Raw genomic sequence first — 14,490 nt, forward strand, 5'->3', positions numbered from 1 at the left:
TAAAAATCGACGACTATCGAAGGTCGCTAATCAAAACAAACCAGACTAGCAACTGTTGTTAGAATAAAGATTTAGGTAAATTAAGTTAATATTAATTTAATTATTTTAAAGAATAAAAAATCCAAAGGACTTCCGTTGTAAATATTAAATTTTCAATGCCTTTATTTGGAAAACCAAGTTTTAAAGCTAGTCGAAAAGTTCCAAAACGAAGAGCAGATGCTGGTTCTTCTAATACCATTCAGTTATCTGATAAGGATACTTTAGATCCTAATTTGGATTTTTCGCAAATTCCTTTGCAACTTTCTCTGGGTGGTCGTAAAATGATGTTCCAGAACGGATCATGGATATCTCGAGATGGTGCGTAAATATATTACAATTATTGATAGTGTCAATCAGTATATGACTGATTGACACTATCAATATTATAAGATGTTATTGAACATATTCAAAGTTAGGTTTAATTTTGCAATATGTTCAAAAATATATTAATTAATCCTATTTTAAATATTTCAGGAGTTTATTATCAATAAATATTTTTCATTAAAATTATTGCTTTGCTTTATAAATTAAAGTTTCCAATAAATAAAGTTTTTAGTGCTAGTGTTGTTTCTTACAACTTTTACTTGTTTAAAAATTATGAAATGTTCTTAAAAACAAAATGGTTTAGATTTTGTTATTTAATTCCCTTAATTCCAATTTGGAACTAAAATAAATGCCAAATGTTTTATGATTATAGTTTAACTTTTTAATAATAGTTCAAAAGTTCAAATTTTTACATCCCGGTTATACTGTTGTTGAATTATTAAAAACAGCTAGTGAGTATAATATAGGAAAGTTTGTAAGGTTTGGTAGTAAGGTTTGGTAGTAAGGGTTGGTAGTAAGGTTTCCAGAACTCTGTGGCAGCTCTCAGGGATTTTGTCAACAACTGCGAAATATTAGAGCATTAGCATTGCTATGTTACATCTTTTTTAGTGCCTTTAAAGTTTTAAATCATTAATGAACAAAATTCTAATACATCAATATGTTGGTCTATCGAATGAAAATGGTACATGTAGCAATGAAGCAATGAATTTAAGATAAATTGTTGGTATTATACAGAAAAACACTAATGTAACTGTTATTTTAAAAATAATAACAGAATATCACTGTAATTAGAAATGTTTCAAGTTATAAGTACCAAAAAACAAAATTTGAACCAAAATTTACATAAATATTTAACCAATAAAAGAATCTATCTGAATTTTTATCCAGAGTTTGTTGTAGCCAAGGACGCTTTAGATAGGTTGATTGTGATTGTGATATAAATGCATGAGAAGTAATTTTCTATTTTCATACAGAAGTTATATGAATTCATTTAATAGAATTGTTAATGGTTAAGTTCTATCTTTTTTAGTCCACTGTTTAAAATCCACTGTTAATTTTTTATAGCTGTCATCACTTTCATATTGCTTTTCTGAATCATCAATTTGTATCAGATTATGTTGTAAAAAATTTTGGACAGCTTGTATACTGAAACAACTGTTGCATTTGTGAATCATACAAACATTTGATTATCTGCTGCAGTAGGATTCATAACACTCAGGGAAAACCTGGAAAACTAGAGAAATGTTTTCAAAATTTATAAAATCTTAAAAAATCTGAACAAGTCAGGGAATTTTCTCTGAAAATCCTTAACATCTGGGAAAACTCAGCGAATATTTTTAAAGTAACTTCAAACTGAAATTAGTTTTATATTCAGCTTAAAGTTATTTTACAATATCCAAATTTTAAATCTTTATTATTATTAAAAGTTGACATAGTTTGGCATAATAAATTATTTCAAATTATGTATAATAAGACTTGTAAAATGTAATATAAGACCTGTAATTTGACTTCAACTTTAATGCCAATGACTTGGCTTGAAGTTCAAGTTAATACAAATCTTGTATTCAAACTCTAAAGTCTTTAGAAAAGGAAGTTAAGTAAATATCTGCCTCAATTTAAATCAAAGTTTGTTTACACCCATTTAGAATATTGCATTTGCAGGACATTAAAGCAAAAAGTTTAAGAGTGAAATGACATAAATACATTTTTTTATAAATTCTTTTTATTAATTGAGCAGCCTGGTATTCATCTTTTTTTATCTTTTAACATTTTACTGCATCTTCATTATGCTTTGATGCTTCTTTTAAATTTAATCTCTTCCAAATATAGTGGATCATAAAAAAACATGTATTTAGTTTAAATATCATGTACACATGTATTTGAAAATTAAGTTTTCAATACGTTCAAATCAGGAGTTAGGACTTAAGACATGACTGGAGTACTAAATTGAAATGGGTTTGCTTGATTGGGTCTTGACTTAGATTTGAGTGAAAGATTTGAAAAAGACTTAAAACAATGACTTGATCACAGTTCTGGTTGCCATAGTAATAAATCTTACAAAATTTTCAGGAAAAGTCATATACTTTATATAGAGAATAAACACTTGAAAATAGGAAAAAGTTAGGTAATACTTATCAAAAATCAATTTTCAAAATTGCTACTAACCCTCTGCAGACAATACCCAATTTTGATGGTACTAATGGTAAGACGTTTTATGGCTGCTTAAACTTATGCTGCATAGAGCTCCTTAAGATTGCACAAAATTAATTTATCTTGTTCTCTTATGATTATTCATTTGATACTAATTTATGCATTATGGCAAAGCTTTTCATCTGGTACTCTTTTCATTTGTTAAACATTACATATTTTTAACATTGGGATAGCTTAACATCTGTTCTTGTACATGAAATAAATAATTGAGCCCATGAGAATAAAGCAACACCATAAATAATTAAAAGTGTAACTCATAATAACAAAACAAAAAATATCTTATGACTATTTTAAAATCAACAAATTATCATAAAATTTTTACTTTCTTTTGATCTTCGAATTCAGCAACTTCAAAAATGATAAGGTTAAAAATATTGTATTTTTCACTAAATATCAAAGTGTTATATTTTTAACCTTTTGGATTTGGGAGTTCAAAAGCTTTTTCATGTTTTATAGGTACTACCTGTTTAAGTTTAAAAAAAATTTGAGGGGTGACTGAAATTTTTTTAAACATTTTTAATCCTACTTTTATATGGAGTTACCCATATTTACAGATTTATCTATGCATGAAGTTTAACTAATGACATACTGAAATAGCCATCTGCGAGGGGTTAGGAGCATAAATCCACAGAAAGTTTGGGTTAAGGCAGGTATAATTTAAATTTTGTAAAAAAAAGGGTTTAGTTTTTTCACTTTTCTTCTTCTTTTCCTTCTTCTCTGCATTTGATAATAATCCAAATAATTTTTCTGTAAAAAACTGTTTTTTAAATAATAAACTTGATATTTAACTTTCATGGCTGATAACACGGGTTTCAAAGTGGAGGGGCACAACCGTCAAAAAAGTCCTCTATATCTATGTGCTCCCCTATGTGCCCCCGGGTGTCATTGGTTCTAACTTTCTTGTATGTTTATTAAACCCTTTTTTTTTGAGAAAAGTAAATACTTAATTGTGTTGGAAAGTTAAAGTTATGTTTTATATAGACTAATTTAAAATATTGTTAATAAAAAGCAAGACATTGATAAACATTGATAAAACTTATTTTATTAATTTATAACTTATATAACATAGTTGTATATAACTTTATATAAAATCATAACATTTTTTTAAGCTGGCAGCGAATCTTCATTACAAGAATCAGATGAAGCTACTGCATTAAAAGAAAAGATTTTAATTCTAGAAGAAGAAAGAAACTTGCTAAAATACAAGATTGAGTTGTTACTTGATATGGTAAGATTTTCTTTTTATTTACATAGCATAGTAATCAAAATCAATAAAATTATCATCATCATCATCATCATTATCATCATCATTGTGTTTGCCATCATCATCATTATCATCATCATCATTATCATCATCGTTGTCATTGTCATCATTAGTTACACAAATAAAAAGTATAAAAAAATATTTAATCCATGACGTATTTTAACTATTAAATATATTTTTTCCATTGATATTCATAATGACTATGTCATAGATGTCAATGATTGGATAGTGTAACAGGTTGAATGAATTTTCCTTTAAATATCACATCAAAGTGTCCCAAATTAAAAAAAAATTTAATGACTTGTAAAAAATATTAGTTATAGTCTCACTTGGTTATTATATACAAAAATCTATAGAAAAAAATTGTAATTTAAAATGTATTTTGGATAAAGCATCTTATAAATTTATTAAAAATTATTTAAGTCAGTAAAAAAACATATTTAGGATCTAATTTTTCTTAATTTTTATAAATCAACATTTTCTTTTTATATTTACTAGTATTAATTTGAATTGAATTTGAAAATGAATTCTTGATTTGACAGAAGTTATGATATTTTTTTTTTTAAATAACTGACAACATTTCTTATTTTATTTTGTTATTTTGAACTTATGTAGAGTTCAGCTATAATAATTTTGACAATTAGATGATTATTTTTTAAACTTAGTACCGTATTTTTTTGCTTTATACCAATTTTAATCAACTTTAATTTTTTTTTTGATAATTTTTGACATTATAGTAGCTGCCTCCATCCTTGTTGGGAGTGAGTTTGTACATTTAACATTTTGTAACACAACTTTGTAAAACATGTGTAACCAGTTCTAATATAATATGTCTAAATAAATAAAAAATTAAAAATTGTGTTTTTAGATTACATTTTTCAATAAGGTTTAATTTTGTCGAAATTTATTTTACATATTTTAACCTAAACAAGATGCATTATGTTGCATGCTAAATATCAGCTATTTTTACTTAACCAAGATGTAACATTTTACAAAATGCTATGTAACATTTTGACATAACGTTATGTGCAAAATGTCTGTTATTTTTACGTAACCGGGATGTAATGTAACGATACGTAATATTTTAACCTAATGACACACAACATTGTAACTTATGGTACCTTTTTTAACTTTGTGGTTTGTTTTCTTAATTAAATATCTTTATAAGATATATATATATATATATATATATATATATATATATATATATATATATATATATATATATATATATATATATATATATATATATATATATATATATATATGTATATATATATATATATATATATATATATGTATATATATATATATATATATATATATATATATATATATATATATATATATATATATATATATATATATATATAAATATGTGTAATTATGTATTCGTTGTGTAAGTCAATAGGAGTTTTGTATGCGGTTTCTAATTGTCATATAGAAACTGCATACAAAGGCCTGCGAAGACAAGTTCAGCTCACTAAAGAGCATCCTAACACGCTTTAACTGAAAAAGAGTAAGTGAGTTTAAGAATAAGAAAGAATACTAGAGTGACAGACTGAAGAATTCAAGTCAGAAAGATAGCATATAGATAGCAGACAGATATTGCACTGGATGTTAGAACATGCAATTTTACATTAATCGGTAGTATTGTGGTTTATCCTCCTCTGGCTAGTTGCCATATAGAGGCCACATATCAAGGCCCGCAAAGATGAGTTCAGCTCACTAAAGAGCATTATAATACGCTTCAATGGACCAAGAGTAAGAGAGTTTAAGAAAAACAGAGAATACTCGAGTGACAGACTGAAGAAGTTGAGTTAGAAAGGTAGCATGTAGATAGCTGGCAGATATTGCACTGGATGTTAAAATGTGCATTTATACATTAATCGGTTACAACTATTTAATGTATTTAATTTTACATTAATCAGTTATAAATAATTAATGTAATATTATGTTCTTCATATATTAATGAAATTAATGAAATTAATTTATAAAGAACATAAGAATATATTAATATATGAAGAACATAAGAATATATTAATATATGAAGAACATAAGAATTTATTAATATATGAAGAACATAAGAATTTATTAATATATGAAGAACATAAGAATTTATTAATATATGAAGAACATAAGAATTTATTAATATATGAAGAACATAAGAATATATTAATATATGAAGAACATAAGAAAGGTTGGTACATTTTTGCTTGAGGGTTTATAAAAACTCATGAGCTATTAAACTTGTATTATTGACCAAATAAACACAATGTAACATAAAATCTAGATATGATAAAAAATTAAAATACGTCTCAAATATAAATTTTTTTTAGCCTTAACTTATGAAAGGTAACTTTGCGAATTGAAACTTTATTTTTTTTCCTGACATATTTGTAACAAAAAAAAAATTAAAGTAGCTAATTGAGACAAATCTATTTTACAATAAAAATAAACCATGATAATTAGCAATTTAAAATTTTTTAAAAAAAAATTACAAATGTCCTGCAAAGGCATTGTTAAATACTGTAACTCATTAATATTAATGAGTTGCGGTATTTAACAAAGTTCCTTTAATTAACAATATTATATTAACAATATTGTAATTTATAAAGTTTTTTTAAATTTTTTAAAGGTAAATAAAACTTTTAAATCTATTAAAATAACGTAAAAAGTAAATAAGTAAAAAAAAAACATAAAAAAAAGTTGCTTAAGCAATCAAATTATTTGTTTTATTACCTTTATAGTGTAACCAATTAAGACGTAATATTAAAGAATTGAAACGTGTTAAATAATAAAGTTAAATATTTTAGAATTGAAACATAATTAAAATACGTCACAAATATTTTTTTATATTAAATTACAACTTAATTTTTTTTTAAACTTTTTTAAGTGTTACCGATTGAGACATAACATTAAAAAATCTTTAAAACGTGTTTTAGTTATGTCTTAAATCTAGATTTAGTGTGATCTAGATTTAATTTAAAAAAATTATTCGGATTAATATTATGTTGCATAAGTTATAAATACGTCAATTGCTTACACTTTAAAAGGTTAAAAAAAATAGCGTAAAGTTGCAAATTAAAACTTTTTTTTTCGCTACAAAGTAACCAATTGAAGCAAATCTATTATACATTATAAATAAAATTAAAGATGATAATTAGCAATTCTGCAATGATAAGCAAACATTTACTGTGTTATCAGAATTATTTATTTTTTATTTAATTAAAATTTAAAAAATGTAACTTTGTTACCACTTGTAACTGATGGAGAGGTTATGTAACTTTAAATTGTTATAGGGGCTGGTGAGTCTGATGACAGTCTTGGCTATGAATGATTAAAAGCTAGCACATGAGTAAGAGCTAAAACTAGATTATTAACATATGAAATTGGATTTACAGTGACTGGTACCTTTAGCCAATTGTGATTGGCTGAAACAAGACCAAAACCAAAATGAAAAAAAGTTTTGGGTATACTGTTTCAATGCTGAAAAATATTTAAACAAACTTTTTATAAACTAATACTAAAACTATAAACTAATACTAAAATTTCGACAAAATTAAATCTTATTGAAAAATGTAATCTAAAAACACAATTTTTCTTTTTTTATTTATTTAGACATATTATATTAGAATTGGTTACACATGTTTTACAAAGTTGTGTTTTAATACATAAACTGATTATATAAATTAATAGCAAAAGTTAGCAACTGGTAGATTTTCTTTTGCAGCATTAAATGCATCAAGGGAACAGGAAAAAAAAAACTAGACACTTGGGTTAAATAAGGTTGAAATGGAATAAGTTTTCATGCTCCAGCAATAACTTTCTATTGCAATTTTATAGCTTGCTTCATTGTAATCTTATCATCATCTTTACTTGGAGTTCCAAATCATAGTCATTACAATAGGGATGCAAGTACTGATGCAAGTACTGATGCAAGAATTACAGAAAGTAGTTTAGTAGCTTCTTCAATAATAAGCAAAATATTGACCACTTTTTCACAAGCATCCATTCATCAAGTCTTCTCATCAAAACTTAATGCAAAAACACTGATCGACATGATAACTGCAGTTTTTGGCTGCAGCCATGGGATTGTATCAGTGTGTTTATTTCATAAACTGCACGGCAAGTTGTTACCAATATCTTTCTAATAAAGCTTCCAACATATTTATCTTCCTTTACCTTCAATTACTTTCATTGTTTTATTTAAGCATAGGGGCAAGTTAGGCAGTTAAAATATCTCAAAAACTACGCATCACATGATAAAACATCTAATAAATAAAATTTTTGGAGTTAGAATGTTAACACAATGTGCAACAAAATATTGTTGGAAGCAGTTGAGTAAGATATACATACACTTTTTCTATTTTGGACCTAAAAAATAGCAAAAAAAAAATTTTTGATAATTTTTCTCTGATATGCTTATAAGCTTTTTTTATTTGCCATCACTTAAGTGTTGATATTTTACCAATTTATTGATCTTTCGATTAAAATTAGCCATTTTTTCCTAAGTCTTACTGTTCTCTTTAACTAAGGTGACACATTAATTAGATTTAAAATCTAACTAATGTGTCACCTTTTCTAGTAGGGGTAAGTTGAGCACCTGTGAAAAAAATAAATAAAACTGAGCTATTGAACACAAAGAAACGACTTTGATTAAAAAATAATTTTGTTGTAAATTATTTATATATAATTTCAAAATTAGTAATTTTCAAAGTTCAAGATAATTGTACAAAATAATATTTTTATATCTTATGACACTTTCTTGATATTTTTTCTCTTCTCTTACTTACATCATTAAAATGTACAAAATAAAAAGTTTATAAATTATACACACGCTTACTGTAAGTGAAAGTTTTATTGACGATTCACCAAAATTTCGTATCATGCATATTCATTTATTTGTTGATTGCTCAACTTACCCTACAGTAATGCTTAACTTACCCCGCTGGGGCAGGTTGAGCAGCTCTGCAAACTTTAGTTAATATCTTCTCCAAAAAAATATACCATATTTTCTTTTTTAACAAATTTTTAGCAGGTTAAATTATCTTTCAAATATTGAAAAAATTATGTAAATCTGAAGTACCATTCATGAGATTTGTTAAATTCAGTAAAACTTGCTAAAATTAGCCCTGCTCTATTCTAACTTATAAATGTTTTGCAGTAGAAGTGTGTGTAGCAGGCGAACTTCTTTTACATGAAAAATTATCTAACTGTATAAAACAGTTAAAATCAGTTGCTTGAGCTGATTTGAATTTCACTTGTAAGTTTCATGAAAATAGTTTGTTTCTGCATAACATAAAAGCAAAACATAGTTGTTTAAGCATATGCTAAGAAAAAGTCACAGCCGGTTCATATGCCAGTTTTTTGTTTTGTTTTGTTTTAGCTGATAACTTTTAGTGAAGATTTGAAACCCTTAAAGGTAGTCTGACAAAGAATTTACTAAAAAAGTTTGCATGGTAACAAATTTAGGTTTGCAGATTTTATTTGATTTTAAAAAACATTTTCTTGAACACATTTTCAGTGTCGTTAAATTTATTTAATTTTCCTTAGATACAAAAATCAGTTTTGGCCATCAATACAAACGCACTCATATTAATACAAAATGACATTACAAGATCATTAATAAATACAGCATTCATACATATATGAAAATATATATATCGTGCTTTTTTTCTTATAGAATGCACCGGAATGGCGTTTCGGCACCTTTTTTTATGTATATATATAAACATTTTTTTCCCTCATATTATTATATAATAAATGTGTTAAAAATTCTTTAAATTAAAAATGCAAAAGTGGGTTGTAAAAATCAAGTAAAACATATTTTTATAATCAAGATCAAGTAAGACATAAGTAAAACACATTTGAAAACATTGCAGCTCTGCGTTTCAGAATCTATTTTTCTTAGTAGAAACTAAATTTGCTTGAAAAAAATTTACTTATTTTCTTGTTTATTTTGTTCGTTTTTATGATGCCAAATTATTTTTTGTCTGAATATCAATTTTACAACCATATGCGTTTCTAAGAAATTCTATTGTTTCTGTGCAATGTTTGTCTGAATGCCCTAATGATTTTCTAGAACACAAACTTTACATTATTTGCGACAGAAGTATAAAATATCAATTAAGCAAAATAACACAAAACTAAGTATGAAAAAAACCACCAGTTTCTTCTCGGTTGACTCTCTGGTTCAGAAAAAAATCAAAGTGCAAAAGAAACACAAGAAATCAAAATTATAACGTCAGGTTTATCTTCTGCAGACAGTTACACCAACTACAGCTGGTCAAGTTGCTGAACATTACAGCAAAAAATAGAGTTTTGTTTCAATAACTGCATTAAAGATAATAGAAGAAGCTAAAAAAGAGACTCATTCAAAAAATATTTTAAAGTCTTAAACGCATGAGTAACAGATGCATTGTAACAGCCTGCATTTTTAGAACTGCATTAAAGTTGAAAAAGAGTATTTATGGGTATATCTATTTATGAGTATATCTGAAACTAATGGACTTTTTCAAGTATTATTTTTGTCTTCAAGCATCAATTTTTTCAAAATTTAAGATTTAAAAATAAAATTGCTTCAGAGTTGGTTGATTCACCTACAACATGCCATATTTGTAAAATGTCAATACGAGTTTTAATTTCTGGGACCAGTTTAATATCTGATTCGGTATAGTTAACTAGTTGGTATAGTGATGCAGCAACCAACTTACAATAGCCCTCTACAGCAGCTTTTTAATTGCATTTTACATAAAGTACTTCACCAGTAGATTGCAGCAAGCGTGTAAAAACTTTGTTTTGCTTACGTTACACAGACGCTGCAGTGTTAAACCTTATAAATAAATTTAGGGAGCTTTTACATTTTTACAAAATTTTCTTTAAATATGCGATAGCCAAGAGTTTGATGCTTTTCAGCATGAAGTTTCCTCTTTTACAACTATCTATATATATATAATCCCCTTAACAAGATAATTTATTCAAGAACATTCATTTCTGACGAGTCTTTATTGATGAAACGCAGTGTTGAATGAAAAAAATTTTGTTAGGTGATTTTTTACTAGTTTATAATTGCTCTGTTCTTTTAAGAACATTGAGCACTCTATTTTGTAGAATATATTTTAAAATTGTTTATATATATATATATATATATATATATATATATATATATATATATATATATATATATATGAAAAAATATCAAGATTTTAAAATAGGAAATATTGTACAAAAATTTTCATATTGCTTACTCCATTTTTACAAAAAAGAAAATTCTATTTGTCATATTATCTTGTCTTACAGCTTACCAAAAGAAACCATACCAAAGGTGTATAGTTTATTTACAAAATGGTATAACCAAAATTACTCAATCCAATAAAAAATACTTTTACTGCCATAATTCAAACTAATAAGAAAAAAATTATTTGATGATGATTACCAAAGCAAATCCAATTTTGTAGAATCAGTATTTATAACACACTTGTTACTAGCTCCTTTTAACAAGTTGTGTAAGTATGAAGAAAATGCTCTAAGATCAATACGTGCATACAGATTAAGGGTGCAAGTTATGCTAAAAGGCTCTACGCTATGCTAAAAGGCTATGCTAAAAAGCTCTACGTCTTTTTTTCAACCTTTGAAGAAATGTCATGGCTGATGACACAGGTTTTGAAGTGGAGGCACAATCCTCAATTTCTAAAAAAGTCCTCTATATCTAGCATTTTCTGAAGAAAATAAAAAGGTCCTTTAGAAAAAAATGAGGAGGAGGGCAGGGATGTGCCCCCGCCCCCATCCTTCTCTCCGTTTTCTTCCCCAGTGTGTCGGCTATGAATTTTCAAGTATGTACAATTTTTACTGTTATTTTTTACTTGGATTTTCTGTGGCAAATAATATTTGATGCTTTTCGCAACTAGAGCAAATAAGTTTTACTAAAAAAGTTTGTTTTTTTTTTTATAAATAAAAAAGAAACTTTTTTATGCAAACTTTTTTTATTTTGATTAACTAATTAATTTTTTTTTTCAATTCATTAAAATTGAAGTTGTATTAAAGAAGTTTTTTACTTTATATTTGTTATTTTTTTTTTTTTTTGCATTTTTTTAGCTTGCTGTCAGCCAATCAGATTTAACTTACATGGAGCAAGAAATTTGCCAGCTAAAAAAAACAAAAAATTAAATTTTGCTTTATTAAAAGTACTGAGCAAGATGAAGAAGTTTATTCATGAGAATTTGCTGTTTTAACTAATTCTCTAATTAGTCCCCTAGTTAAAAATATCTGGTTATATATTAATATAAACACGAATAGTATTGATTTATATTATAAATATAGAAAAGTAATGAAGTAAAAGATTATATTGTATCAAATTAATCAGTATATTATATTGTATTAATAAACTATATTTATTTTAGTATTGAAAATGACCATATATTTTACACCGTATATATTTATTTATAAATAAAGCGTGTTGTTTTATTTTTAATTTTAAATAAATGATAATCAGCTGGTTATTGTCAGTTATCCGAGTATTATGGGTCAAAATCTATAAAGAGGACAAACTTTGTTTCGAGGTCATTGCTATTTCTAAAGTTATATGGAAAACATATGTACTAATATTTAGAAAAAACACTTGTGATTATTTTTGATTATTGAAACTATCACAAATGTTTTTTTCTGAATATTAGTACATTTTAAATATAAAATTTCCATTTAAATCATTTAATTCTGATTATTATATAAAAAGTCAGCTGAAAGTGTTTAAAAAAACGTAATTTCTCCCAAAAAAGTTTCTTACTTAAGAACTTCAGAAACACTGCATAATAAGGGATCGTCCATAAAGTGCGTACGCTCGGAGGTGAAGAAGGGGTTTGCAAATTACGTTTGTGAGATAGGGGGGGGGGCGTGGGTCAATTTTAAAAGTAAGGAGATTAAATTAAAAAAGTATTAATAAATGTTGGGTATATAGGTTAAAAACGTAGGTATTTTTAAGAAGGGAGAGGGTACTCAAAATAGCGTATGGCAAAATATGAGGAAGGGGGGGTAGGAGGTCGAAATAAAAGCGTACGTACTTTATGTACAATTCCTAAGTTTATATAAAATATCATTTAATAAAATTATTAAATAATAGTCCAATGGATTTTGTAAATGCAATTTTAGAGAAGACGCTTACACCTTAAATAAAATTAACGTGTACTGAAACTAAAAATAAAATTAATGTGCACCGGAACTAAAAAAATTACAATTTTTAGTCTTGTTTAAGGATATACTAGATAAACTTTAATATATATAATTTTTTTTTTGACCTCTAATAGCAATTTTTTTATTGTTGGCGAGGGAGTTGTAAAAACAGCTCCCTCTCCTTGGCAAAGATTGCAGTTGATCAGAATAATAACTAGAGCTGATTTTTACCATACTTATAATAGAAAAATAGATCTATGCAATAAGCAGACAGTTTTTGCTAACTACCTTTCTGTCAACTGGTAGACATGTTTGATATTGGAAATCATTTTTATCACTAAAATGATAAAAGTTTTCTAAAATTTCTTATGGTTTAAATGATGTTTTGAAAAAGTTGTCTGTTCATTGTATACATCGTAACAAGAGGAGCATTTTCAGAAAATTCCCAACCAATTAGTCCAGCGGTTTTAGAAATACTTTTGCCAAGAGGTTAACAAAATGTATTCCTCAAAAAATGCAACAAACGTAAGTTTGAAAGCTAAAACTTTAAACAAAGAATAGTAATTCAAATAACCTCACATAAAATAATTATATTATTCTAGCCTCGTACATAGTTCTTACTCTCTATTCAAATTTATTGTTTTTTTCTTTGCAGCCTCTCAAAAGTTTCCTTTAATTCTTGATTTTTTAGACCCTTTCTTTTTACCCTTTTTATACATGATTTTATATAACTTTTTTTTTGGTTCAAGTAATTGCAACCAAAAATACTGTCCTGGTATCAAATAAAGTCTTTATTAACATTAGACTTGATCGTATAAAACGGCCTATAATTACAGTAGAACTCTAAATAAAGAATACTAAAAATGCTTTTTTCTATTATAAGGTTTTGAAACATGGCTTAAGAGATAGTAGAAAGTAACTTTTGCGCAATTGCCAAATTAAAAAAATATATAAACCGGGACGAGAATAAATTTTATTGACAACTTTTAACCAGGAACGTTGCTAGGTAAAAAAACATTTGTATGATCATTATAAAATGTCATTTATTTTAAAAATAAAGTTTTTAAATAAGATTATTCGTTTATTTTTACTTTTATTATTACAAATTCATAATTATATAATAAAGATTCGTTAGCAGTGAATATATAAATTAAAACAAAATATTGTAAAAATAATAAATTTACTCTAACACTGTAAAAAAAAACTTGCAGAAGACGAAATGGTCTTTTCATCAAGAACTGCTTTGCATTGCTATAGATATAAAAATATATTCATAACATTTTTACATAGAATCATTACATTACAATGGTATTAATATATTTAATATAAACGTATATTAAATTTTTTGTGCTCCTTTTATTAGATATCATTTCGCCTTCTGAGACAGAGAAAAAAGTCGCTGTCCCCACTTATCCTTACCAGTTTTGCGTTATTTTATTGCGGAAAGTTCTAGAACATTTTGGCAACGATTTTATTATAGTTTT

At 26.0% G+C, this 14,490-nt stretch overlaps 1 protein-coding gene across 2 annotated transcripts; it reads left to right on the forward strand.

Annotated features, from left to right (window-relative positions):
- Window positions 1-12,281, forward strand: LOC100208341 (protein chibby homolog 1). Of its 2 annotated transcripts, XR_010639953.1 has the most exons (4): window positions 1-357; window positions 3,684-3,802; window positions 8,053-8,182; window positions 11,936-12,281. XR_010639953.1 is itself a non-coding variant. In XM_065803126.1 (3 exons), the coding sequence occupies exons 1-3, from the start codon at window positions 156-158 to the stop codon at window positions 12,005-12,007; spliced, it is 393 nt and encodes a 130-aa protein (XP_065659198.1). In that variant the 5' UTR covers window positions 1-155; the 3' UTR covers window positions 12,008-12,281. The 2 variants fall into 2 exon arrangements, 1 of the variants encoding a protein (XP_065659198.1); XM_065803126.1 differs by lacking the exon at window positions 8,053-8,182.
- Window positions 12,282-14,490: the final 2,209 nt, after the last annotated feature.

Source organism: Hydra vulgaris, chromosome 08, assembly GCF_038396675.1.
Source record: "Hydra vulgaris chromosome 08, alternate assembly HydraT2T_AEP".
Lineage (NCBI taxonomy): Eukaryota > Metazoa > Cnidaria > Hydrozoa > Anthoathecata > Hydridae > Hydra > Hydra vulgaris.

What these genes read in the sequence shown, in the direction of transcription:
- LOC100208341 (XM_065803126.1), top strand. Translation starts at nt 156, where the DNA reads ATGCCTTTATTTGGAAAACCAAGTTTTAAAGCTAGTCGAAAAGTTCCA. An exon ending in ATCATGGATATCTCGAGATG is followed by an intron (nt 358 to 3,683) that starts GTGCGTAAATAT and finishes CATTTTTTTAAG; the next exon opens with CTGGCAGCGAATCTTCATTA. An exon ending in TTGAGTTGTTACTTGATATG is followed by an intron (nt 3,803 to 11,935) that starts GTAAGATTTTCT and finishes GCATTTTTTTAG; the next exon opens with CTTGCTGTCAGCCAATCAGA.